The 22,804-nt window shown below is 43.8% G+C and overlaps 1 protein-coding gene across 2 annotated transcripts in view; it reads right to left on the bottom strand.

The window, feature by feature from the left end:
• Positions 1 to 249: 249 nt before the first annotated feature.
• WBP1L (WW domain binding protein 1 like) overlaps positions 250 to 22,804 on the bottom strand; it is a 187,213-nt gene continuing 164,658 nt past the window's right edge. For both annotated transcript variants that reach the window (XM_086922702.1, XM_086922703.1), the window contains exon 4: positions 250 to 2,819. In XM_086922702.1, the coding sequence (XP_086778828.1) occupies positions 2,068 to 2,819 (752 nt within the window). In that variant the 3' untranslated portion in view covers positions 250 to 2,067. The remainder of the gene's footprint in view (positions 2,820 to 22,804) is intronic.

Here is a 22,804-nt window from a genome sequence, read left to right as displayed (position 1 = left end):
CCACTGCTTTTACTCTTTGATGCAAATTGATTGCAGCAACTTGTAGGATGTTTTTAATTCTCATATTGTTTCATAGTGGTGAGGAAGACACATTGACCAAGCATGGAACTTTTCAATTTCTATAGGTACACCTTCTACGGTAGTACACGTAAGATTTCAGAAGGAAGTCAACAAGATTAAGTGTACAAGGTAATAATGTCAATTTACCACACAATGCACAATCAAAATTACTCAACGAAAGGCAGACACTTGGATAAATGTGTGTTATTAAATATATTTGTTTTCCGTTCACAGGTTAAACATTTGTTCCTATTTTGACTTAAGGTACATTGTAAGTAATATTCATGCAAGAACATACATCGTTTACTGCAATACAGTAGTTCTGATTTTTAAAGCTGACAATGCAAGACACTGTATCAAAAGTGACACTGTAGAATGATGGTTGCTGTAATTTAACAGATTTTGGTTCAACTGCTGAAGGTACAGGTGCATTGATTGAATGCACAGAGGCACAATATGAAAAAACAGTTTCCATACAGAACATGTTTTAGTTCTAAAAGGATGTACACAACTGTACAAATGGAAGAACAACACCCTGTCTTGGAGGAGAGAACAATTCCCATGATCAAATGCGAAGGTTAATGTGTGAACCTGAATCTACCCTGTTTTACCGGATTTCCTCCTAGCCTGGCTCTCATTCCTGGAGAGACTCCATGGCTCAAAAAATAAAAGTGGGACATCAAGCACGACAACTGAGGCCCAGAGGAACCATAACTGTTTCATGCAGTTACAATGAGAAAAAGGAGGAATGTAACCAGTGGAGAACTCGTTTCTGTCAATCAGTTTAACATTTTAAAACTAAATTAAAGACACTTCAGGGATTCTTAAGACCATGACATTTTCTACATTAAAGTTGGGGAGTCAATTATTTAAATCCAGAATGATTACATTTCAAAATGGAAAGATACACTATTTAGGTAATCTGATAATATCATGATATCATTGCAACTATTTTCCAGCCCTGGGTTTTCATGCATCTATGTACGAGTAGAGTGCTCCCCTAGCTAGGAAGCAACAGGGCACTGGTATATGTCTTGAATACGGAGGGTATTGCTTTCTAAATGCCCCTTCCGGACCTCCACAAGCTTCAGAGCAGCTCGGAGGTCAATGGGGTAGATGATCCAGATCTTGGGTGCATCTGTTCTTGCATTGTAATCACTGGTCTAGTGAAATCCTGCCTAATGGTAGCCCTGTTTTAATGCAACTGAATCAAAGTTCTAGATTACAATGGTTAGTAGCAGGAAGCATGATCACTGGAATATGGTGCCACGATGACATGCAGCCATCCAGTAACCTTTGCCCCCATTTATAGCTCTATTCCCTGTTGCTGGGCGGACCCTTCCCCTACCACAAGGTATTTCTCAAACCTTTCAAATCTTCTTTACGACAGTATTAACAATACCCTTTTGCAATAACCACAGTAATTTGATAATAGACCAGCTGCCTATTAAGTCCAAAGAGTAGCCCCATTGCAATGTCCTTGTTTAGTAAAAGTCAAACAAAAAACAAAAATGTTTTTGGCAAAGCTTATTTTTTTGAGACTTCATTTAAAATTCCTTTTACAAGATGCTTGATTGGCTCAACAAGCAATATTTTGAATATCAAGGTGGTCAAAGGATAAGCTCATTCTAGAGCTAGCATAATTGTCCTTAACATTAAGTCTACAAATTCAGTGCTATTAAAGATCAATTTGTTGCAAAAAACTGATATACATACAATCACAGACTCCTCCACAATATCCACCCACTCTCTCTTCACTTTCATTTCAGGGCCATAAAGCAAGTTTAAAACAAACAAACATTTGTTTTTTCTTTAAAAGAAAAAAAATCCTCCACCCGGATTTATCATTACAAAAGATAAGCTATTCGCCAGCTCCAATTTGCCAAACGCCCTACTTAGGAAGAGAGAAACAAATGTTTTAGTTCCTCTGAGCTTTACCAAGAGAAAGAAAAAAATGACAAAAAAACATTTTTGTTAAGTCTGTTACATAGAATCCTCCTCCCTGCATCAATCACATCCACTTTGGCTAGGAGAACTTGTGCTGTTCTGCGAGTTGGGGGAGTCTTGTTCATTGATTGTGTTTAAAAATAAAAGAGGCTGCCGAGGCACATGCTGGTGGCTATGTGGAGAATGCACTTCGGAATGGTTGAACAGGCCTTCTTCCTCATCCCCATGCGGTCGGGCATCGCATGAGGTGCAGCTGTCACAGAAATCCATGGGGTCATCAAGTTCAACATCGACAGGACCATCAATCTCTTTGAAGTCATCATGGTGATGCCGGTTGCACACACAAACTTCAATCCCAGAGTCTCCTGTGAAGCGACGGTGCCGCCCGGGAGTGCTTTCCTTGCTATCCATAAAGGCACTTGGGTCATAGCTTTTTGAGCAGTAATCCTCAAGTAGTTCGGTCTTGTATTCCGAATCGTTATCCATTAAGGTCACTTGATCAGTTATCTCCTTTGGGTCAGCACCAGTGGTATAAGAACTCGACTCAACAAAAGAAACTTTGTTTGACACCTGCTCTAGGTGTGCCGGAGACACATCCACCCTGATGGTCGGCGACCTAGAATTACTTTCAGTTGCACCGGCTACTGGAGAGTTGTTTTGGACAGACTGATGGTCTCTCGAGACATCTGGAACTGGTGTAATGCTGCATGCTGGAACACACTGTTGATGTAAGGCACTGTATGGTGGTGGGGGAGTTGGAGGCCGATTCACTACCTCCTCATAAGCAGGCAATAAATAATTTGGCAGAAATCCTAAAATGGAAAACAGGAAGGAAATGTTACTGCCAGAAAACGTACAATAAAACAGAACCATTTTCAAAAAGTCCCAAGCAGCAACTGGGAAAACAACACATCTTCCGTTATACAACTTGATGGCATCAGAAAAGGTTTTAAAAATATAATTCGAGTTCCCACAAAAACAAAAATGAAATTACACATTCACAACCAAGCACACTTTCCCCTTGCTTGGCCCAGGCTACCATTATATTATGCCTATTTTGAGCCTTTAATTCATATTGTTGCAACAACTATTCCTGCAATGCTCTTTCTTGCATTTTCTTTTCTTAAACAATATGTAATATATGTGCAGAAATATGCGCTTTTGATTTCCTGACCCTGAGAAGGCAGCACAAAATCTTGCCAACTCCATCTCTGGTGCATTAGATACTCTAGCTCCCGCTATACGACGATACTCAGCGAGATGCAGGCCCTCTGCCCCCTGGTTTACTGAGCCTCTTAGGCTACTGAGACAAGGTTGCAGGACACAGGAGAGAAAATGGAGGAAATCATGGGACTCTACTGACAGAGGCTCACAAGCAATTGCTGGGTGAATATAAAGCCGCAGTCATTAAAACAAAACAAGAATATTTCTCAGAACTCACTACCTCACCGAAGGAGCTGTTCAAGATAGTGGACTCCCTTTGTACACTACAAGTTCCAGACCCAGTGAAGGGTTCTCAGGAGTTCTGCGATAAGATCTCAACTTTTTTCTATACCAAAATCGATCGATGAGATAGCTATCAACTTAGAAGCGCAGAAAAAATTCCTTGGGACTAACACTATCCAGGCACTTACAAATCTAGAGGCCTGGCATAAAGACCCCACCAAGACTCTCTCCAATTTCCCACTGCTTACACTCGATAATCTAAATTCATTGCTGAATAGGACTAAATCCTCTTCCCCTTTGGATCCATGTCCTCTTAATGTGATGGAGTGTAGGAATACACTGCTTCCTCCTCTACTGGAAGTAATGAATAGTGCCCTGTCACACGGGATCTTTCCGTCAGTCTGGAAGAAAGCCATTGTTAGGCCATTACTCAAAAAATCCTCACTTGACCCCACAATCCTGAAAACCTTAGGCCCATATCGTTACTTCCTGCCCCCGCCAAAATGCTTGAGTCTCACCTGAATCTGCATCTGTCTGCTTTCCTGGACTCCTCTGGGTTTTTAGATCATACCCAGCATGGGTTCAGGAAACTACATAGTACGGAGTCCGCACTTACTATGGTTACTGATAACATCAGAATGAAGGTAGATCAGGGTCAGACAACATTGCTGGTCTTACTCGACATGACCGCAGCATTTGACACCCTATCTCCCTCGATTCTAACATCTCGTCTGAGGGAGATAGGAGTGGAGGGGTCAGACCTGGACCTTCTGTCCTCTTTTTTAGATCTTAGAGAACAGAGGATTAAACTAGGAGAATACCTCTCCCCTGCTACATCTCTGCAATGTGGGGTACCACAAGGGTCGGCTTTAAGCCCGACCCTATTTAACATTTATGTGGCCCCCCTAGCGAGATTGGTAAAAGCCCAGGGAATGGAAGTAGTGTCATACGCAGATGACACTCAGAATATGGTGTCACTAGCCCAACCGGTCAGTACCTCCGCCTCCAGCTTCAGGAGTTGCATGCAAACAGTCTCTGACTGGATGATAGTCAACTCTCTGAAGCTGAACGGCGATAAGACCGAGGTGCTGATCTTTGGAAAGGACCAGGATGTGTGGTCAAATGATTGGTGGCCGCAATCCCTGGGAACCTGCCCGGTCCCCTCCCACTCAGCTAGGAACCTAGGGGTCATGTTTGATACCTCGTTGGCAATGACCCTTCAGGTTAATAGAACAGTGGCTACTTGCTGGGGAATTCTCAAAATTCTCCGCCGAATAGTGCACTATCTCTCCCCGCAAGCTAGGAAACAGACAGTGGTTGCATTGGTTGGTTCAAGATTGGACTACTGCAACTCACTGTATGCAGGGATTAATAAGGGACTAATACAGCGACTGCAAATAGTACAAAATGCGGCTGCAAGATTCGTCCTGGACACCCCCCGATCCTCCTCGGCGACACTAGCCAGAAAGAACCTACACTGGCTCCCTATAGAGCACCGTATCTCCTTTAAAATCATCTGCTTGGTGCATAGCGCTCTGAAAACTGAAACATCTGTTGGGCTGGGTTCACTTCTCTCCAACTATGTCCCCAGCAGATGTCTGCGCTCACGGCAACAAAATCTTCTGGTTATCCCTCGGACCAAGAAGACCAGATGGGGAGGTAGAGCCTTCTCTACAGTCGCCCCCCGTCTCTGGAATGCACTCCCTTTGGAACTTAAGTCTCTATCTTCACTGCCCCTCTTTAAAAAGGCCCTGAAAACATGGTGTTTTAAGAAAGCCTACCAGTAATCAGCTCCTGGGACTTATAACCAATATTGAGCTAGGCGCCTTGCTGCCCTTTGGGCATAGTCTGCGCGTTATAAATTTTCTTCTTTCATTTCATTCTGTTGTAGTAATGAGAATTCTGAAAAACGTTTCTTCAACAGTAAGGTATAATGGCATTCAATCTACTTGATCTTTAAACATCCTATATTTTCTCTCTACAGCAATTACTGGTTTGCCTGCCACCCTTGGCTAAGGGTATGGGTATGATATATATATATATATATATATATATATATATATATATATATATATATATATATATATATATATATATATATATATATATACACGAATGAGAGAATGAGAAAGAGCGTTTTATCCCATGCAGTCTGATGGCCTAGGACTTTACGTCTTTAAATCATCGAATGCATTTTGGCATGTTGCTGTAATCTGTATGTAAGATTAATTGTTTTGCCTCAATGTGGTCCGGACAGGAGGAGCCACAAGCGGTCTGTGTTCTGTATACTAATACGGTCAGACAGTTCTGTTATATCACGAATGTTGATAAATCTGACGTAGCTGCCTTCAACAGAAAACAAGCATTGGCATAGCCAATAGGTCTCGCCTTTGGGACCTTATAAGTGTTTAAACATGCAACAGTTTATGTTGTTGCACCAAGGTTATTGAACTGCATATTGTACTGCATAACTAAATACTTATAAGGTTCCAAAGGCGAGACCTATTGCAGGACCTATTGGCTATGCCAATGCTTGTTTAAAAAAAAAAAAAACTTTCAGCCATTTTGTATATTAGCCGCTCTGCTGTACAACATGGCTAAACTGCACATATTGACACACGGACTATCCTATCCTAAAAAGCAGTTAAGTTATACTGTCCAGCAGCGGGCTGCTATGCACCATGGCTAAAAGTTTGAAAAAAAAGGGGGTTGACACGGCCGGCCAGAGCTGGGGAAAAAAGGGAGAGATAGAATGGAAGAGCTGGAGGGAGAGAGTGCGAGGTGTCCGGGAGAGAACGAGAAATATAGAGGGGGAATACGTGAGGGAAAGGAAGAGCGAAACACAAGGAGAGTAAATTTGACCTAGTGAGGGAAGGTGCTTGTGTCTGAGGCAGAGAGAGAAAAGCAAAGGGAGAGCAGAAGGCGAGTTAATGAAGATAAAGTCAGTGACGGCGTGATTATTTTATAACACGCTTGTACACATGGTCAACTTACCCAGCTGTAGCAGAGAGGCTGCGCCCAGGCTTGCGCTGCGGAGCGGAACCGAGCTCGAGCAGTAAGGGACCCTTTAATGGCTGTGTCATGCATCTGCACTGCTTGCTGCACACTGGTGACAGTGGTTTACGGCGTGGCGCTACATCTGAAGTAACACATGCGCCCTGGGTCGTTTGCCAGCGCGCTGCGGGCTGCACAGATTTCCACGCGTGTGCCCAGGCACCAATGGAGGCATTATTGCAGGAGGCACAGTGACCCACATCGGAGCGGGGCTGGGATCTCTTTAGCCGGTGACTTATATAAGAAATTAGAGATAATGTTCACCAACCCCCGGGAATTAACATCCACCAAAACACAACTGTTTGGTTGACAAACGGCTCCCCCAAGTCCCATCAGCGCACAACAGCTGGAAGAACATAAAATGTATGGTGACAAGCATAACCGAGGCCATTGAGTGGGATGGGCTACAGCGACTCAGTGGCAGGTTTATGAGAAGCAAAGGGATCAGAGGTAGAGGGGAAACAATTGAGTCAATTAGCACTGGCAAACAGTAACACCGGGGGAAAGGAAAAAACACAGCAGCCACAGCTTTTAAACAAACCTACACACATAACCAGAGAAAAGCAGAAACAGCTGCATATTTTTATCATAGTTCCCCGGAATTAGAGTGATCCCGGAGGAAGTAAAACCCATTGTTACAGTACAGTCTCTGATATGCATAAAATACACTACTGCAGCGCTGTGCGCCATCACAAACCAAAGATGCGAGTGACATAGAACATAGGCACCACCCGGCAAAGCCCTGCCAGGGGCGAACTGACAGCAAAGGCTTGGATGGAAACAGACAAGCCTACTGCACATAATAAACACAAACAGATACGTTTCACAATAACAATGACATGATAACGGAGGACCAACCAACGGGTGAATCGTGCTAAGAATCAAACAGTTTTATTTGTAAGACGCCATTGGGGCAGCTGGTGTTTATTCTGTAAAATGACTACACCAGGTCAATAAAAGAGAACAAACAAGTAAATCCAAAGTCAACAATGCAACACTGCAAGGCAGCGCTTCACCCATGTGCACCGAGAGCGTAGAACCGATTATAGTGAAAGGACCACGGTACAGAAGAATTATAAGCCCAGACCAGGGAGAAGCCCCCTTTTCTTCATCAGGCATCGCCGGTGATCCCCAAATTCCTATAAGTGAATGAAAAAGAATAGTCATTCTTTCCGCTGTGAAGGATGAAGGCACCTCTCCAAGAGTACACATCAGAATAAGTATTGAGGAACAAGCATTGGCCGTGAAAGTGACGCGGTCGTGAAAGTGAACGCGCGCTGTAAGGGTGCCCGCGATTGCGCGCTGTAAGGGTGCCCGCGAGCGATCGGCTTAATGAGCCATGCCAAAAGAGGAAGGCCAGATGGCGGATATGCACGTAACCGCAAGCTTTAGGTCACAAGCAAAAGCGTGTGGTGAGCTTTTTTAAGCCCTCTTACTAAAAGTGTCGCCAGAACAGCACATGCGCTGGCTCAGGCGAGACCTAAAAATGGATTTCCCTCACATCTGGAGGAGTTATGAGGGCTATCTTACTAGATAGGTGTGTGATGTCTGAAATGAGGAATGATTTTAAGGGCAAGCCATGGGCCTAGATACAGCCATACTAAACTGACAGTGGATTTGCCACAAAAATACGTTGGCCAGCTTAGATGGGGCTTTACTAAGTTCTCAGGTGGGCGGAAGCTTCCCCAATAGTGGTAAAGTATGTATATCACCAACCTGAACGTTTTCTTTATTTGAAAGTTTTATATAGCGTGAATAAGACTCTTGCTGGTATCAGAGCGCTTTACAAGGTAAATGTCTTAGATACATAGGTACATGGTAAAGAACAAAGTTCCATGACAGTCAATGATAGTTTAATCACAATACCGTAGATAGATAGTTTATGGTGCATAACAAAACGTTCCATGTTCCATGTATTTCAAGCATAATTTAGATACAATAGCTAGGATACATAGATGGACAGTAAATAATATATAGTTCCATGTAGATCAAATGTTGAGTCGCATAATAACAGTAGCCCATGCCCAAGTGAACTTAGCCATGAGAAAAGATTTCACTTCTTTTTTGAAAGATGCAGTAGACCAGAGGTCTTCAATCTGTGGGGCGCCACCCCCAGGAGGGCCCTGGAGTCCTGGAAAGGGGGTTGCGCATTCCCCAGCTTCACTTGTCTGTGCAATACAAAAAGATTGCTTTCCTTTCAAAAAAGACAGCTGTCCTGGGAGGGCTAATTTAGATCCTTATCGATGTAAAGAATGAGCAGTTCTGGCTTAAATTAATCCAATAACTCCAGGGTTTGTGATGACAAAAAAAACAAATCTTTGAGTGGAAGTGCAAAGAGTTAACAATTGGGCTTGTAAGTGCCTGCCTTTAATTTTACTGCATCTACACAGCCTTTAGTACCCCTGCAGAGATGTTGAAGGGACCTGTTATGTAAAACAAAATTGCATTACATACGCTCTTGTATTACTAAAATCTACATTTTGGAAGCACTGTTTTATAGTAAAACTACTTGGATGTTTTGCAGCATTTTATTTTACACTGTGTGTAATGAAAGTATAAAATAATGACTTGCATATTTACAGTGCTTTCTGTCACAGGCTAGGACCTCTTTGAGCTAAAAATACACATAACTAGTATCCACTGCACCAATCCTGATTTAATTCTGTGTCTCTCTGGTTACACACTGACGTCTGCAGTTCATTAACTAATAGAAGTTTCATAATGTATTGCTGTGCATTTCCCACTGAGTAACAGCTTTTTTTATTTATTTTTCATTTACGCAGCCCATTATTTTTAAATGTAGATAGCTGATGGTGAAAGACCTAAAATACCCACAGAATTTTTAGGTGCATATTTATGAGAGGCTTGCATCTCCAGAACACAACTTTTTTTTTAAGCTCCGGTGGCGCAAGCGTCTTAACCATATCTATGATGCGGTGCATAGTCACCCTGCATGGCTTTGCATGGCCTCATATATATGGAGTAAGACATAGCAGCGCACGCCACTGCTTAGCCTTATTCCACCTCAAAGAGGTGTTCATGGGCTTTGCGTGGAGTTCCCACACAACACTCATGGATTTTGATGCTGCCCCATATTTACAAAATCACATAAGCCTGGGGAAGCTCCAAAAACGGATGCCTCCACAGTGGAGGCGTAACGAGGAGAAACGTTCTCTTTTTTACTCGTTTTTCCTCTTTCCATGTGCATTGCATTCTGCAGCTCACATAGAAAGAGGAAAACGTCTCTCTGGATTGTTTTTGTGAAGAAAGGTGCCCCTTCCTGAACATAAACAACCCTGCCTATGGCAGTGATTTGTGCCCCAACGCAAAGGAAAAGGATAATGCCCTGCATTTCATAAATCTGGTGCATTCATGCTCTTTCAAATTGTCATAGGGCGCCGCAAGAAAACTTGAAGCACTGCCCAATACCAATTCCTCATAAACGAGGCCCTTTGTTTTTAGATACACCTTTGACTACCTCCCCCCACACTCACTGACCTTTGGTTTCCTTAACACTGTTTAATATTATTTCCCCACTGAAAACATTATTTGCTGTGGGAATTGGGGGCTTTTATGGTTGTCGATGAGGAGTACCAGGTTCTAGAATTTTTTTTCAGAAGGGGGTCCTTACGTCTAAAAAAGCTTGACAAGGGGGTCACGGCATCAAAAAGTTTAAAGACCTTTGCAGTAGAGGGATTAAGTCTAGTTTCTGAGGGCAAAGCATTCCAAATTCTTGGCGCCATCCCTGAAAAGGTTTGGTTGAATGTTTTCTTCTTGTTCAATCTTTGCAGTTTCAGTAAGAGGTTTTTGGCACTTCTGGAAGATCTGATCCCACATGAGGGTGCCAGTTTATGTGCCAGATACCTGGGTGCATTGTGATGAATGGCTTTATGTGTCATACCTGCTATTTTTAGATAAATTCTGGCTTCAAAAAGGTAGCCAATTAAGGGATTTTAGGTCCGGGGATATGTGGGAGCTTCTTTTGGAGCCAGTGATAAGCCTTGCTGCAGCATTGATTGAGGCTCTTAGAGGGGCCGTTGAAGATCTGGGCAGGCCGCAGAGAGAGACACTCCTGTATTCCACTCTTGGGATGACTGGAGCGTGTTCTGCCAGCTTAAGGAAAATGCTACTTACCAGTATGCATCTGTTCTTGGCATGTAGAGCTGCAGAGTTACACACTGTGCATAGATGGCCACCTAGTGTTGGGCCTGGATGTTTGCAGTTTGTTTTTGTTGTGGAAAAGTCTTTGGAAGTCACAGGACAGGTGATTCCTCCTTTGGATCATACTGCGCATGGGCATCGGCTCCATCCCCAGATTGTTTTTCGCCATTAGGGAAGTGATGGTGCTGTACAAGAAGTAGTGATGTCCATGTGATTTGTATCTTATTAAGATAATACTGGAACAGACAAAGGCGGGTGGGCGTGTGTAACTCTGCAGCTCTACATGCCAAGAACAGATGCATACTGGTAAGTAGCATTTTCCGTTCGAGGCATATGAGCTGCAGATTACACACTGTGCATAGATTGTATAGCAGTACCCACCTTTAGTGGCAACTACCCGTATCTGTTGCAGTTGTTTGAAACAGTTTTTAGTACAGCCTGGCCCACAGTGGCTTGTTGTTTAGTTTGCACATCTACACAATAGTGTTCCGTGAATCTGTGCGGTGTAGACCATGTAGCTGCTTTGCATATATCATCTAGGGGGATGTACCCTAAGAATGGCATTGAAGCACCTATTTTCCTTCTAGAATGGGCTTTTGGAGGAATTGTTATTGTACGTTTGGCTTTATGGTAACATATTTGTATGCATGAAACAATCCACCTAGCTATCCCCGATTTTGATATGGGGTTGTCTTTATGTGGTGGTGAAAAAGACACAAAAAGTTGTTTCATTTTACGAAAAGTTTGTGTCCTTTCGATGTAGTACCGTAATGCTCTTTTGACATTTAAGGTGTGTAGAGCTCTTTCTGCAACTGTTTGTGGCTGCGAGAAAAATACGGGCAGCTCAACAGATTGATTTAGATGGAATGGTGAAATGACTTTTGGAAGGAATTTAGGATTAGTACGTAGAACCACTTTGTTATGATGCATTTGCAGAAAGGGTTCTTGAAAGGTAAATGCTTGTAGTTCACTAACTCTTCTGAGAGAAGTAATGGCTACTAGGAAAGCTACTTTCCAAGTTAGGAATTGCAATTCACATTTATGTAACTGTTGAAAGGGAGGTCCCATTAACCGTGTGAGAACAATGTTTAAGTTCCACACTGGTGAAGGTGGCTTTCTGGGAGGGATTATTCTTTTGAGTCCTTCCATGAAAGCTTTTATAGCAGGTACTCTAAAAAGAGATAGATGTGGTCTATTTTGTAAATATGTTGCAATGGCAGCAAGGTGTAGTCTGATAGACGTGTAGGCTAAATTACACTTTTGAAGTTGTAATAGATATCCTATGATGTGTTGAATAGACATTTAAAGGATTTATGTGGTTGTTTTGACAGTATATCACAAACTGTTTCCACTTAGCAGCATAACATGCTCTAGAAGTGGGACGTCTAACTTCTTTAATAACATTCATGCATTCTGGAGGAAGGTTAAGGTAACCAAACTCTATGACTTCAGGAGCTAGATCGCTGGGTTGAGCTGAGCTGGGTCCGGGTGTCTGATTTCTCCATGGTTCTGTGTCAATAGGTGTAGAGATAGGCTTAGTTTTTGGCGTGGTGCCACAGATAGTTGCAGCAGCGTGGTGTACCACGGTTCTCTGGCCCAAGTTGGAGCAACTAGAATGAGTGTTAGGGAATGTTGCTGTAGCTTGCGTACCACTAACGGAAGTAGTGGGAGAGGAGGAAAAGCGTGCGCAAATTGTCCTGACTAGTTCATCCATATCGCATTGCCTTTGGATAGCAGGTGTGGATATCTGGCAGCGAAGTTTGGGCATTTTGCATTTCGTGGGTGGCGAAGAGGTCTATCTGAGGTTGTCCCCACATTTGAAAGAACGGTTGAAGAACTTGTGGATGAAGTTCCCACTTGTCGATCTGCTGTGTCTGTCGACTTAGCAGATCTGCCATGGTGTTTTGTACTCCTGGAACGTGTTGGGCTAAGAGGAAGATGTTTAGTGGTATAGCCCATCTCCATATCTGCTGTGCTAACAGAGAGCTGCAGAGAGTGTGCTCCCCCTTGTTTTTTTATATAGTACATGGCTGTCATATTGTCTGTGCGGACTAAGCCAGCTTTGCCTGATACTTGTTTTTGGAATGCTTTTAGGGCTAGAAAATCAGCTAGTAACTCCAAATGGTTGATGTGGAGTAAACTGCCTTGCATGGTGTGATGCAGAAGGTGAGCTCCCTAACCGGAGAGCGCTGCGTCTGCGGTCATGATTATTTGAGGAACTGGCTTTAGAAACGGTGGCCCTTTGAAAGGTTTTTGGTGCTCCACCATTGCAGAGAGCGATGAGTCCGACTGTCTACCAACACTAGGTCTGTTAATTGACCACGAGCCTGGTTCCATTGGCGTGCTAGGCACTCTTGAAGTGGACACATTTGCAGTCTTGCGTGAGGTAGTATAAATATGCAAGATGCCATCATTCCAATTAGCTGCATGAACCCTCGAGCTGGAAGCGAGTGTTGTAGTTTGAATCTTGTTAGGAGAGTTTGTACACTTGTTATCCTGGCTGGAGAGGGATAGGCTAGTGTTAGTTGGGTGTTTATTGTAGTGCTGAGATATTGTTGTATGTGTGAAGGTTGCAGATGTGACTTGGTGTGATTTACTGTGAATTCCAAGTCGTGGAGCAGTTGAATCGTAGCGCGAGTGTATTGTACACACTGGCTGTATGAGCTGGCTTTTATGAGGCAATGAGGCAGTCGTCTAGGTATGGGAAGACATGAATATGCTGTCTTCTTAAGTGTGCTGCTACCAATGCTAGGCATTTGGTAAACACCCTTGGTGCGGTTGTGACTCCGAATGGGAGCACTTTGAACTGGTAGTGCTGCCCGCCCAGCACAAATCTGAGATATTTTCTGTGCGCTGTGAAGTTAGGAATGTGAAAGTAGGCGTCCTGGAGATCTAGAGTGACAAGGAAGTCGGTTTGTGGAAGGACTTGTTGGAGTGTGACCATATGAAAATGATCGGACTGTATGTAAAATGTTTAGAGGTCTGAGGTCTTGGATAGGTCTTAGAGATCCGTCCTTCTTTGGGATTAAAAAATATAGGGAGTATACTCCTTTGTTTTGCTGATGCATTGGGACTATTTCTATTGCATTTTTGTGCAGGAGGGATATCACTTCCTGCCTGAGCAGTGACAAATGTTCCTGTGACATTGGACGCTGCCTTGGTGGTATGTTTGGGGGGGTGGATGTTAGTTCTAGACAGTAACCTGACTGAATTATTTGAAGCATCCACCTGTCTGATGTGATGTTTTCCCAGGCTGGTAAGTGTTGTTGTAGTCTTCCCCCGACAGGAGTGGAATGGGGCGGGGGAAGGAGAGGGGAGTCATTGGGCAGGGGTAGAGGCAGAGCGGGAGTTGTTGTTTTTACCTCTGCCCTTATTGTTGTTACCTCTGTACCCACCCCTTTGGTAGACCCTACTATAGGTGGATTGTGTGAGGGCTTTGTACGAGGTAGAAGGTGTGTCAGAAGAGTATCGCCTGGTGGCGCCTCTGTAAGATGAGCGGCGAAATGAACGTCTGGGAGCCTGCAACTGCAGGGCTCCCATAGATTTGGTCATAGCTGTATCTTTTTTTATCTTTTCAAGGGATACATCTACATTGGGTCCGAATAAGTGTTGCTCATCAAAGGGTTGGTTAAGTATAGCACTTTGGACTTCAGGTTTGAACCCTGATATGCGTAGCCAGGCATGTCTACGTAACAAAACGCTGGTGTTAACTGCTCTGGAGGCAGTGTTTGCTGCGTCAAGAGCACAACAAATGGAGGTGTTTATAATATTTTTCCCTTCTTGGATAAGTTAATTTGCTCTATCTTTGTACCTATCAGGGAGGTGCTGCATTAATGATTCTAATTCGTCATAATGTGCCCCATCATATCTTGCCAATAATGCTTGTGTAGTGGCAATACGCCACATGTTTGCTGCTTGAGACGCAGTTCTTTTCCCCTATGCGTCAAGCAGCTTAGACTCTTTATCTGGTGGGGGAGATTCACCTGATGTTTGTGAATTTGCTCTTTTGCGTGCATTGGTAACCACAAGCAAGTCTAGTGGTACTGGGTAATATATGCTTGGTCTGAAGGGGCGGCTTTATATTTCTTCTCTATTCGTGGGTTTATGACAGAGTTCTAACTGGGTCTTTGAAGACTTCAGGAGCATGCTTAATCACTCCTTTAAGCATGGGTAAAATGGATGAGGATCTTTGTGCATTATCAAAGGTATCCATTAGGAAGTATTCATCTACAGGGTCTGTATGCATGTCCACCCAATGATACTGCGCAGCTCTGTGTACTAATTGATTGAAGCCCATAGTGTTTCTGGTGGGGAAGGCCTAGAGGGGTATATGTCGTCTTCAGGGACGTTTGGGATGTCTGGGGTGTTATAATCATCCCACGGGTCAGGTGAGCCTGGAGGAATAGATGGATCATCTGCGTTACCCCTATATCATAAGAGCTATCATCCCTGTTGTCATCATATATGATGGTATGATAAGAGGATGTAGGGGAATGTTGTGGTAGGGGCACATGTGGTGATGGCATAGGTGGAGAAGGGGAAGGAGCTCTTAGAGGAGAGGTAGCCATGTCCTTTTTTGGATGAGGAGCCGGTGCATCCAGTGGTCGGTTTTTTAACCGAGTTAATCGACCACTTATTGGATCTTTAACCAGAGTCTTTTGTCCAGGGTCTGGGTGAAATAAGTCCTCTGCAGGAGGCCGATCTTTTGGTGCGGAAGCAGGTTTTGGCACCAAAGTAGCTTCTTTTTTTTTGGGGGCAATGTCTTTAACAGGAGAAGCAGGAGTTTTTTTTTTTCGGCTCCAATTGTTTTTTTCGGCTACAATGGTTTTTTCGGCTCTGATGGTTCTCGGCTTCGATGCATTTTTCGGATCCAATGTTTTTTTCGGTTTCTGTGGTCTTTTTGAATCCGAAGCATGTTTGCTTGGTTCCGACCTGAGTTTCAGTGCCGAGGGAGTAGCGGTATGTTCCGGCGCCGATTGTTTCGATGCCGGCGTGATAGGTGATGTTGTCTTTTTCTGTGCCGGTAGGTGTCAGCCGGCACCGTGGGGAGGCAGACTCGAGCCAGAGGCGCAGGAAGGCTTAGCTAGCTTCTTAGCCGGGCCCGAAGGTGGGGTAGTAGAAGCAGTGCCTCCGTGTGCACCCGAGGGCGAGGGTGTGACCGGAGCCTTTTTTGACTGTCGAGGAAGGGTTGGGGTTGACGGTCTTACTTATGACCCGCTGTGCTGGAGTGATGTCCTCGACTTCAGAATCTTCTGCCTCGGAGTTGCTGTCGACGCCATGTTGTTCTGGGACGTCGACGCCCTCTGCGAAGATGTTGTCTGGAATTGGAGCTGAAGAGCGAGCCATTATTCTCCTAGCTCTTCAGTCCCGGATCGTCTTCTTGGAGCGGAAGAAGGCACAAGTGGAACAGTCTCTGGCCTCGTGCTCCGGGGAAAGTCAAAGGTTACACACCTCATGAAGGTCGGTGTGGGGAAACTTCGATCCACATTGAGGACACTTTTTAAATGGCGTCCTTTCCATGAGCTGGAGTCGAGGCCTAGTTAGGCCCGAAGGCAGTAGTCGACGACAGGAATCAAAATCTTCGATGTTGAAGACTAGCCTCGACTGGAAAAGTGTTCAAAACTAAATTCTGGAAGCTGGTGAGGATTGTGCGACGAAGGAAATCAGTTCCAACACAGAGCGCTGGAAACACATCTGAGCCCAGTGACGGAAAAAAAACAATCTGGGGATGGAGCCGATGCCCATGCGCAGTATGATCCAAAGGAGGAGTCACCTGTCCTGTGACTTCCAAAGACTTTTCTACAACAAAAACAAACTGCAAACATCCGGGCCCAACACTAGGTGGACATCTATGCACAATGTGTAATCTGCAGCTCATATGCCTCGAACAGTCATGTTCAGGCAGGAAAGGTTTCAGTTTTCTCAAAGTATTTATCTGAAAGTTTGCTCCTTTTGTTGTGTTGCTGAGGCATTTCTGCATATTGAGATTTCTGTCCAGCGATTTCGCTGAGTCAACGATAAGAGGTTGGCAGTTGAGTGTTGTTAGGTGTTTGATCCAGTCTTGCATCATGGGTACTTGGGCAGGAGGAGCGATTAGGAGGAATTCGGTTTTGAGGGCATTCAGTTTTAGATGGTTTTCCGCCAGCCAGATCTAAGTTTTTCCGAGAGTTGTATTGAGCGATTTGATGTCTTCTAAAGCATGAATCTTTAGGTATAGTTGTGTGTCATCTGCGTACATGTGATATTGTACATTATACGAGTAGAGAATTTCAGTGTGTGGTTCCATGAATAGATTGAACAGTGTAGGAGATAGTGAAGATCCTTGTGGGACTCCTAAAGTGACTGGGACAGGGAGTGGTTGACCTTGAATCTTTGCGTTCTGTTTTGGAGGAACGAAGTGAACCAGTTTAGAACTGCTCCAGATAATCCCATTCTGTGTTCCAGAAGGTCTAGCAGATTATCGTGTTTGACGGTATCGAAGGCAGAGAAAAGGTCGAGCAAGATGAGTAAGCAGGCTCCGTTCTGGTCTAGGATTTGTAGAGCATCGTCAACTATATAGGTTAGGGCTGATTCAGTGCTGTGACTTACACGGAAACATGATTGGTATTTGTTGAGTAGGCTGAAATTACCTATATGTCTTACAAGCTGGAGGTGTACACATTTTTTTTTTTAAGAGTTTGGCCAGGGTAGGGATGTTGGATATAGGGTGGTAATTGTTTAAGTCCACAGGGTCAGTCGTAGGTTTCTTTAGAATGGGGGATACCTGCCCGGCTTTGAGGATGTCAGGGATGCATCCTTGGTGTAAAGAGTTATTTATGATCTTGGTCCAGAGAGGCAGCAGCAGCGGGTGAAGTCTTTTCTATGTTTGCTGGAAGAGGGTCAGTGAAGTGATTGGCAGGGTTCAGGGAAATAAGCATTTTGAGAATAGATTAATTGTAGGTATTGAAGAATGACCAAGATGCATTATTTTTTAGGCCGAACTTTTATGGATTTCGATGTGGGGCATCTAGAAGGGATGGTGAGGGGTTCGTATGTGTGATTAGATCGTTGAGAAGGTCCATCTTTATGTTATCGGTCTTCAGAGTGAAGGAAGAAAATTCTTTACAATTGAGTCGTGGGCCTAAGTTATCTTGGGGACGGAGAGGTGCATTCTTAGATTGAGTTTTGATTAGCTCGAAAAGTTTTTTGCCTGATCTAATAATGACTGAAAAAGTCTGCTTTGGTGCGCTTTATCTTTCTGTAGGATGAATTTCTCTTCTTTCTTAGTATCTTGAGGTGATTGGCGGATGGAGCTGATCTCCATCTATGTTCAGTTATTTTTAAGGATAGTCTGTCCTGGTTGAGTCTTCCATCGCACCAAGGCTTAGATTTGATAATCTGATGTGGGAATGGCCCAGATTTCCAAAGCGGTCTTCATAACCTGGACATAACCAGTAGGTTAAATCCTTTCCTAAGAATTGGTGACCAAATTTGGAACAAAACATAAGAAAGTGTGTGAAATAGTGTGCAAGTCTTTGATTCTGCACCACTGCCATCTTTTACCCACTTCGGAGAATAGGTTTTGGTACCCAATATGGCTCCCCCTGCTTGAAGAATACACATGGAGTTTTCCAAGAGGTCTAATGACCCACATGTAAGCTAATCAGGAACCAGATCAAATTCAGGGCTACTGGGTTGGGATTGAACGCTTGGACTTTCTCTTTGGCTAGAAGTGCTGGAAGCAAACACCGGAAAGAAGCTGTGTCAGGCTTTCCCCCAATACTTTGCAGTAACTAGGACGACATAGCAATAACACAGATAAGATTGCATGAGACCCCTACTGGGTACATGACAGAAACCCGGCCTCCATGACTCTTGTGCTGGTTGGCAGAGTAGTCGAGGCCTAGCATAAAAGAGAAGGAGTGACCCTTGAGATGAGAAGCAGTAATAGACAGTTAACACAGCTCCACTAAAAGCTAAAGGTACATTGCAGAAAAACATTTTAATACCTTTAACTGTTGGTATAGGGTAGATGGGAGTATGACCAGGGGCCTGACCTGCAAATGGTGAGGGCTGATGGGCACATAAAAGAACAATGTAGGACCACTTAGAGACTCATGCAAGTCACCTGGGTGTTGCACCTCTCAACAGCAGGTTCAAGGTACAGTCAAGTGGAGTGGTGTGGATCACTGGTTAGAGGCGGCAGACCTGGAAGCAGAGAACGGTCCGGGAACAGGGTTCAATTCCCGACGCGGCAGGGTCGTGGACCAGGGTCAGCAGACTTGATAATTCTCGCCTCGGTGCCAACTCTAACTAGGGATCACACTCGACAACTCTGAGCATTAGCTGGTCTCATTTCTACAACGACCCCCCCACATTCGCCGGGGATGCCTGGTTTCACCTTGGAGATACCCAGTAGGGTCCATCTCACAGGGATAGCCAGGACGGGTCCCCCAGCGGTCTACAGCGCCACGACGCCTCAGGGCAGCAGTGCGCTTTACAAGACAAATACATTTACAAGTGTGGCTTGGTACATTTCTTCAGTGATCCAAGTAACAAATGGTGGGGATATGCCTGTGGATACCAGGAAAGGGTGGCGGGAGGGAGTCTTCAAAGATGAACAAAGGAAAGCTATTCGTAGGCAGAGAGTGCGCTCATCGGTCAGCACTAAGTTCACCTGATTGTGAAAGGGCAGCCTTACTCTATCTTGTGACAAAGATGGCTTCATGACAAACTGTATTTACAATTTCGAACTCTGCAGCTACCTTGGGTTTTCCATAGAGACATGGCCTGTATATGGGAAGAACAGAATAGCTTCAGCAGGGTATCAGGTTTAGCCTGGCATTGAAGAAGTAGGCAGCACCTGGCAATATGTTCAGGAAGCACCACAGTAATGTCTGTAGATCTGAGTTGATTTAGAATGGACTCAGGTGTATATGCCAGTACTTGTCCAGCAGCCCAGACCCAAAGGATATCAGTATAATTTTAGAGCTTCAGTATCCAACCAATGCAGATACTCTCTGCAGATACTTTGGGTAGAGCAGGGTTTGCCCTGCTCCTTGAGATAACTGCTGGGACTGCTGCCTATGGGACAGCAGGCAGGTACATTCCCCATGGTTCTGCTGCAGGCAGGAAGCGGTGTGTATTTCCTCCAGACAGAACCTGAAGACAATGAGACACAGATTGGACAAAGAAGAGAACAAGTTGTCCCTATTGATTCTCTATTGGCAGCATTCTCTATCTAACATTCTCTATTCAGACAAAAAGATATTAGGAATCATCCAATGGAAAACCTAACAAATGGTACAACAAAGGGAAGTTCAAGGAGCTTTTGGCATGAACATATTCCAATGTTCGCAATCAATACTGCAAGCACAGAACTAATGATCGTCACAATCACATTAATTAAAACAGCAATGGCAAAGCTAATAGGTCTGCCGTTGTTAATGCTTACTCATGGTTTTTGCAAAACTTTATTGTCGAAGAATCTTCCGGGACCTTAGTAGTCCCAACAAAAAAAGCCATTGGATAGTAGCAAAAATATTTGACACTGAAGGAAAATATATTTTATGCATAAGTGCTCCTTGTGAAAGAGCCTCACTCACAGTGAAGGTATGCAATAGCTTAAGTGGGCTGATCACTGCCTCATCCTGTAAAGAGCAGAAGAACTATATGAATGAATGACAACAGATCAGTGGAAGAAGAGGGCTGAATTTAGGTCAAACAACATCACTACAGATAGAGATAAAAAATTAGATAGATATAAATAGAAATTGAGAAAGAAAGACAGATAGCTTGTTTTCATAAAAGTGCCAGACCTAAACAAAACCAGGATTGACAAAACCAACAGGTCTTTCCTACGCAAGCTCTATTAGCTTTGCCCATGTGTTTTAACCATGTTGTGCACCAGTGTGCTGCTGTTCAGCATGGCCAAACGTTAGTGGTGTTGACAGTGTTGTGGCAAAGAGTGGAGGGGCATCGAGCTGTGGAGGGGCGTAGAGTGAAGAGGAATGGATTGGCATGGAGTGGCATAGTAACATCGTACTGCTTACTCCAGAAGCTCCCACCTTGGGTCGCAGTCTTCAGATTTTTTTGTAAGCTTCTTATTTTCATCTTCTTGGTGGAGGTGGGTGGGTCGCTTGTGAATCCAGAAAATTCTTTAAGTTGCAGAACTACACCGCCAGGTAAGAAACAATACGTTTTGCAGCATGAATGTTGCTGTGCATCGATTTTGTAGGGGTTTCTTAACTTATTGGTGGCTGGGTTTAAGATGGGCAGTGATTTGTAAACAGATGATGTAAGACCATTTGTCCTACTGAATTGGTCATTTGTATTTCAATACAGTAATGTCTTGTGAACGTGTGCACCGATGATTATGTAACATTGTTGCTATGCCATACAGATTTCCAGCAATGGTGTATTTGCCAGAAAGGCAATGTATGCTTCTTTCTTTCTTGTGGAAAGTTCTCTACGTGCAGAACTAAATTTTTCCCCATCATATGTGTGGCACAACTGAATTGTTTGCGCTATCTGTCTTGCGATTGTGTTAGTAGTTACTGGTCTTCACAGGAAACTATTTGCAAATTAAACTAATAGTCGTTTAGTCTTTGGTTTGGTCTTTCCAATGTAGTACATTTTGACGCTTCTTGTGTCTAATATGTGTAATGTTCTTTCTGCATGCGTTTAGTTTTTTTTAAAAAACTTGGAATTTGTATATTTTAATTGATGGGAAACTGAAATAAAATTTGGTGAGAACCTTTATCTGTCCGCAGGACTATCTTGTCCTTGTGAATCTCAAAGTATGGTTCTAGTAGCGTGACTGCTTGCAACTAACTCTGCGCTGTAATGTAGCATTGTGCAAAGGTTCAATAGGTGTCTTCATTAATTGAGCGAGTATCACATTTTGATTCCATGTGGATGCCAGTACCTTCCTTGGTTCTTTGTACCCCTTCCAAGAACCTCTTTATTACTAGTAATGTGAAAAAACTTCTGCCGATATGGCCTCTTGTGAAAGCCAATGTTGCTGCTAAATGTACCTTTAAAGATGCATGTGTTAATTTCTCATCTAGAAGACGCGTTAGAGGTTTTAACACTGTCCTGTCCTTCGCATTCTCTCCTAATAGTCCCTTTCTAATACACCACAGTGAGCATCTCTTCCACTTTGCCATGTAACACTTGTTAGGTTGGCTTTCTTGCTAATCCAAACGCGTTTGCAAAGTCCCGGACCAGTCTATTGACATTGCATTCCACACGAATAGGTGATATGGTTGTTCAGAGGTAAGGCTTTGGCATGTTGCGTTCAAAGGTGTAGCACACAGATCTACTGTTGGTATCCCCCATTTCTGAAAGATCTTTTTGCCTAGTTTCTGGTCCAGTTCCCATTTTTGGAAGCACAAGGCCCGTCTGCCTCGATATTGTCCTTCCCAGTAGATGGAATGCTTGGATGCCCATCTTCCACTGTATTGCTCAGAGTTCTTGGGCTAGCTTTTATAAGGGTAGGGATTGAGTCCCTCCCTGTTCATTGATGTAAAACGTAGTCTTATTGTCTGTTTGAATCAATATGGTCTTTAATAGCTCCCTTTGGAAAGCGCTCAAGGTTAGAAAATCGGTCTTTAATTACACGATGTTCTGTACTACTGCAGCCTCTTCCATCCAGACTGCATACTTTGAGTGAGCCCATGTGAGCCCCCCCAGCCCATTTATGAGGCGTCTGTGGTTATTGTCACAGTTGGAGTTGGTTGTGTAAATGCCCTTCTCTGGGTTATATGTGATCAGTTCCACCATGCTATTTCCTCCCATACTATTTGTATGACAACCACTAGATCTCCCCAACTCCCTGTTGATTGTTGCCATTGGTTTCTTAACATTCCTGTATTGGTCTTATGCAAAGTCTTGCATATGGGATTAAAGGGATGCATGATGCCATCTTCCCTAATAATTTCCCCACAGTCCTCGCTGTCATAACTTTCCCCTTCTGTTAAAAATGAGTTTCTGCCAATAGAGATGTGTTCTCCTTTACCTGGGAAATGCTTTTCCCTGTATGGAGTTGGTCCTTGCTCCCAAGAAGATTGCTTCTTGTTCTGGTTCTAGAGAGCACTTCTCCATGTTCAGTGAGAACTCAAGTGTGCAAAGAGTCTTCATTACCTGTTATACAGTC

This window comes from Lissotriton vulgaris, chromosome 5 (assembly GCF_964263255.1).
Source record: "Lissotriton vulgaris chromosome 5, aLisVul1.2, whole genome shotgun sequence".
Classification (NCBI taxonomy): Eukaryota; Metazoa; Chordata; class Amphibia; order Caudata; family Salamandridae; genus Lissotriton; species Lissotriton vulgaris.
Note: the sequence above shows the minus strand (reverse complement) of the source record. Positions and strands in the feature narration are given on the sequence as shown.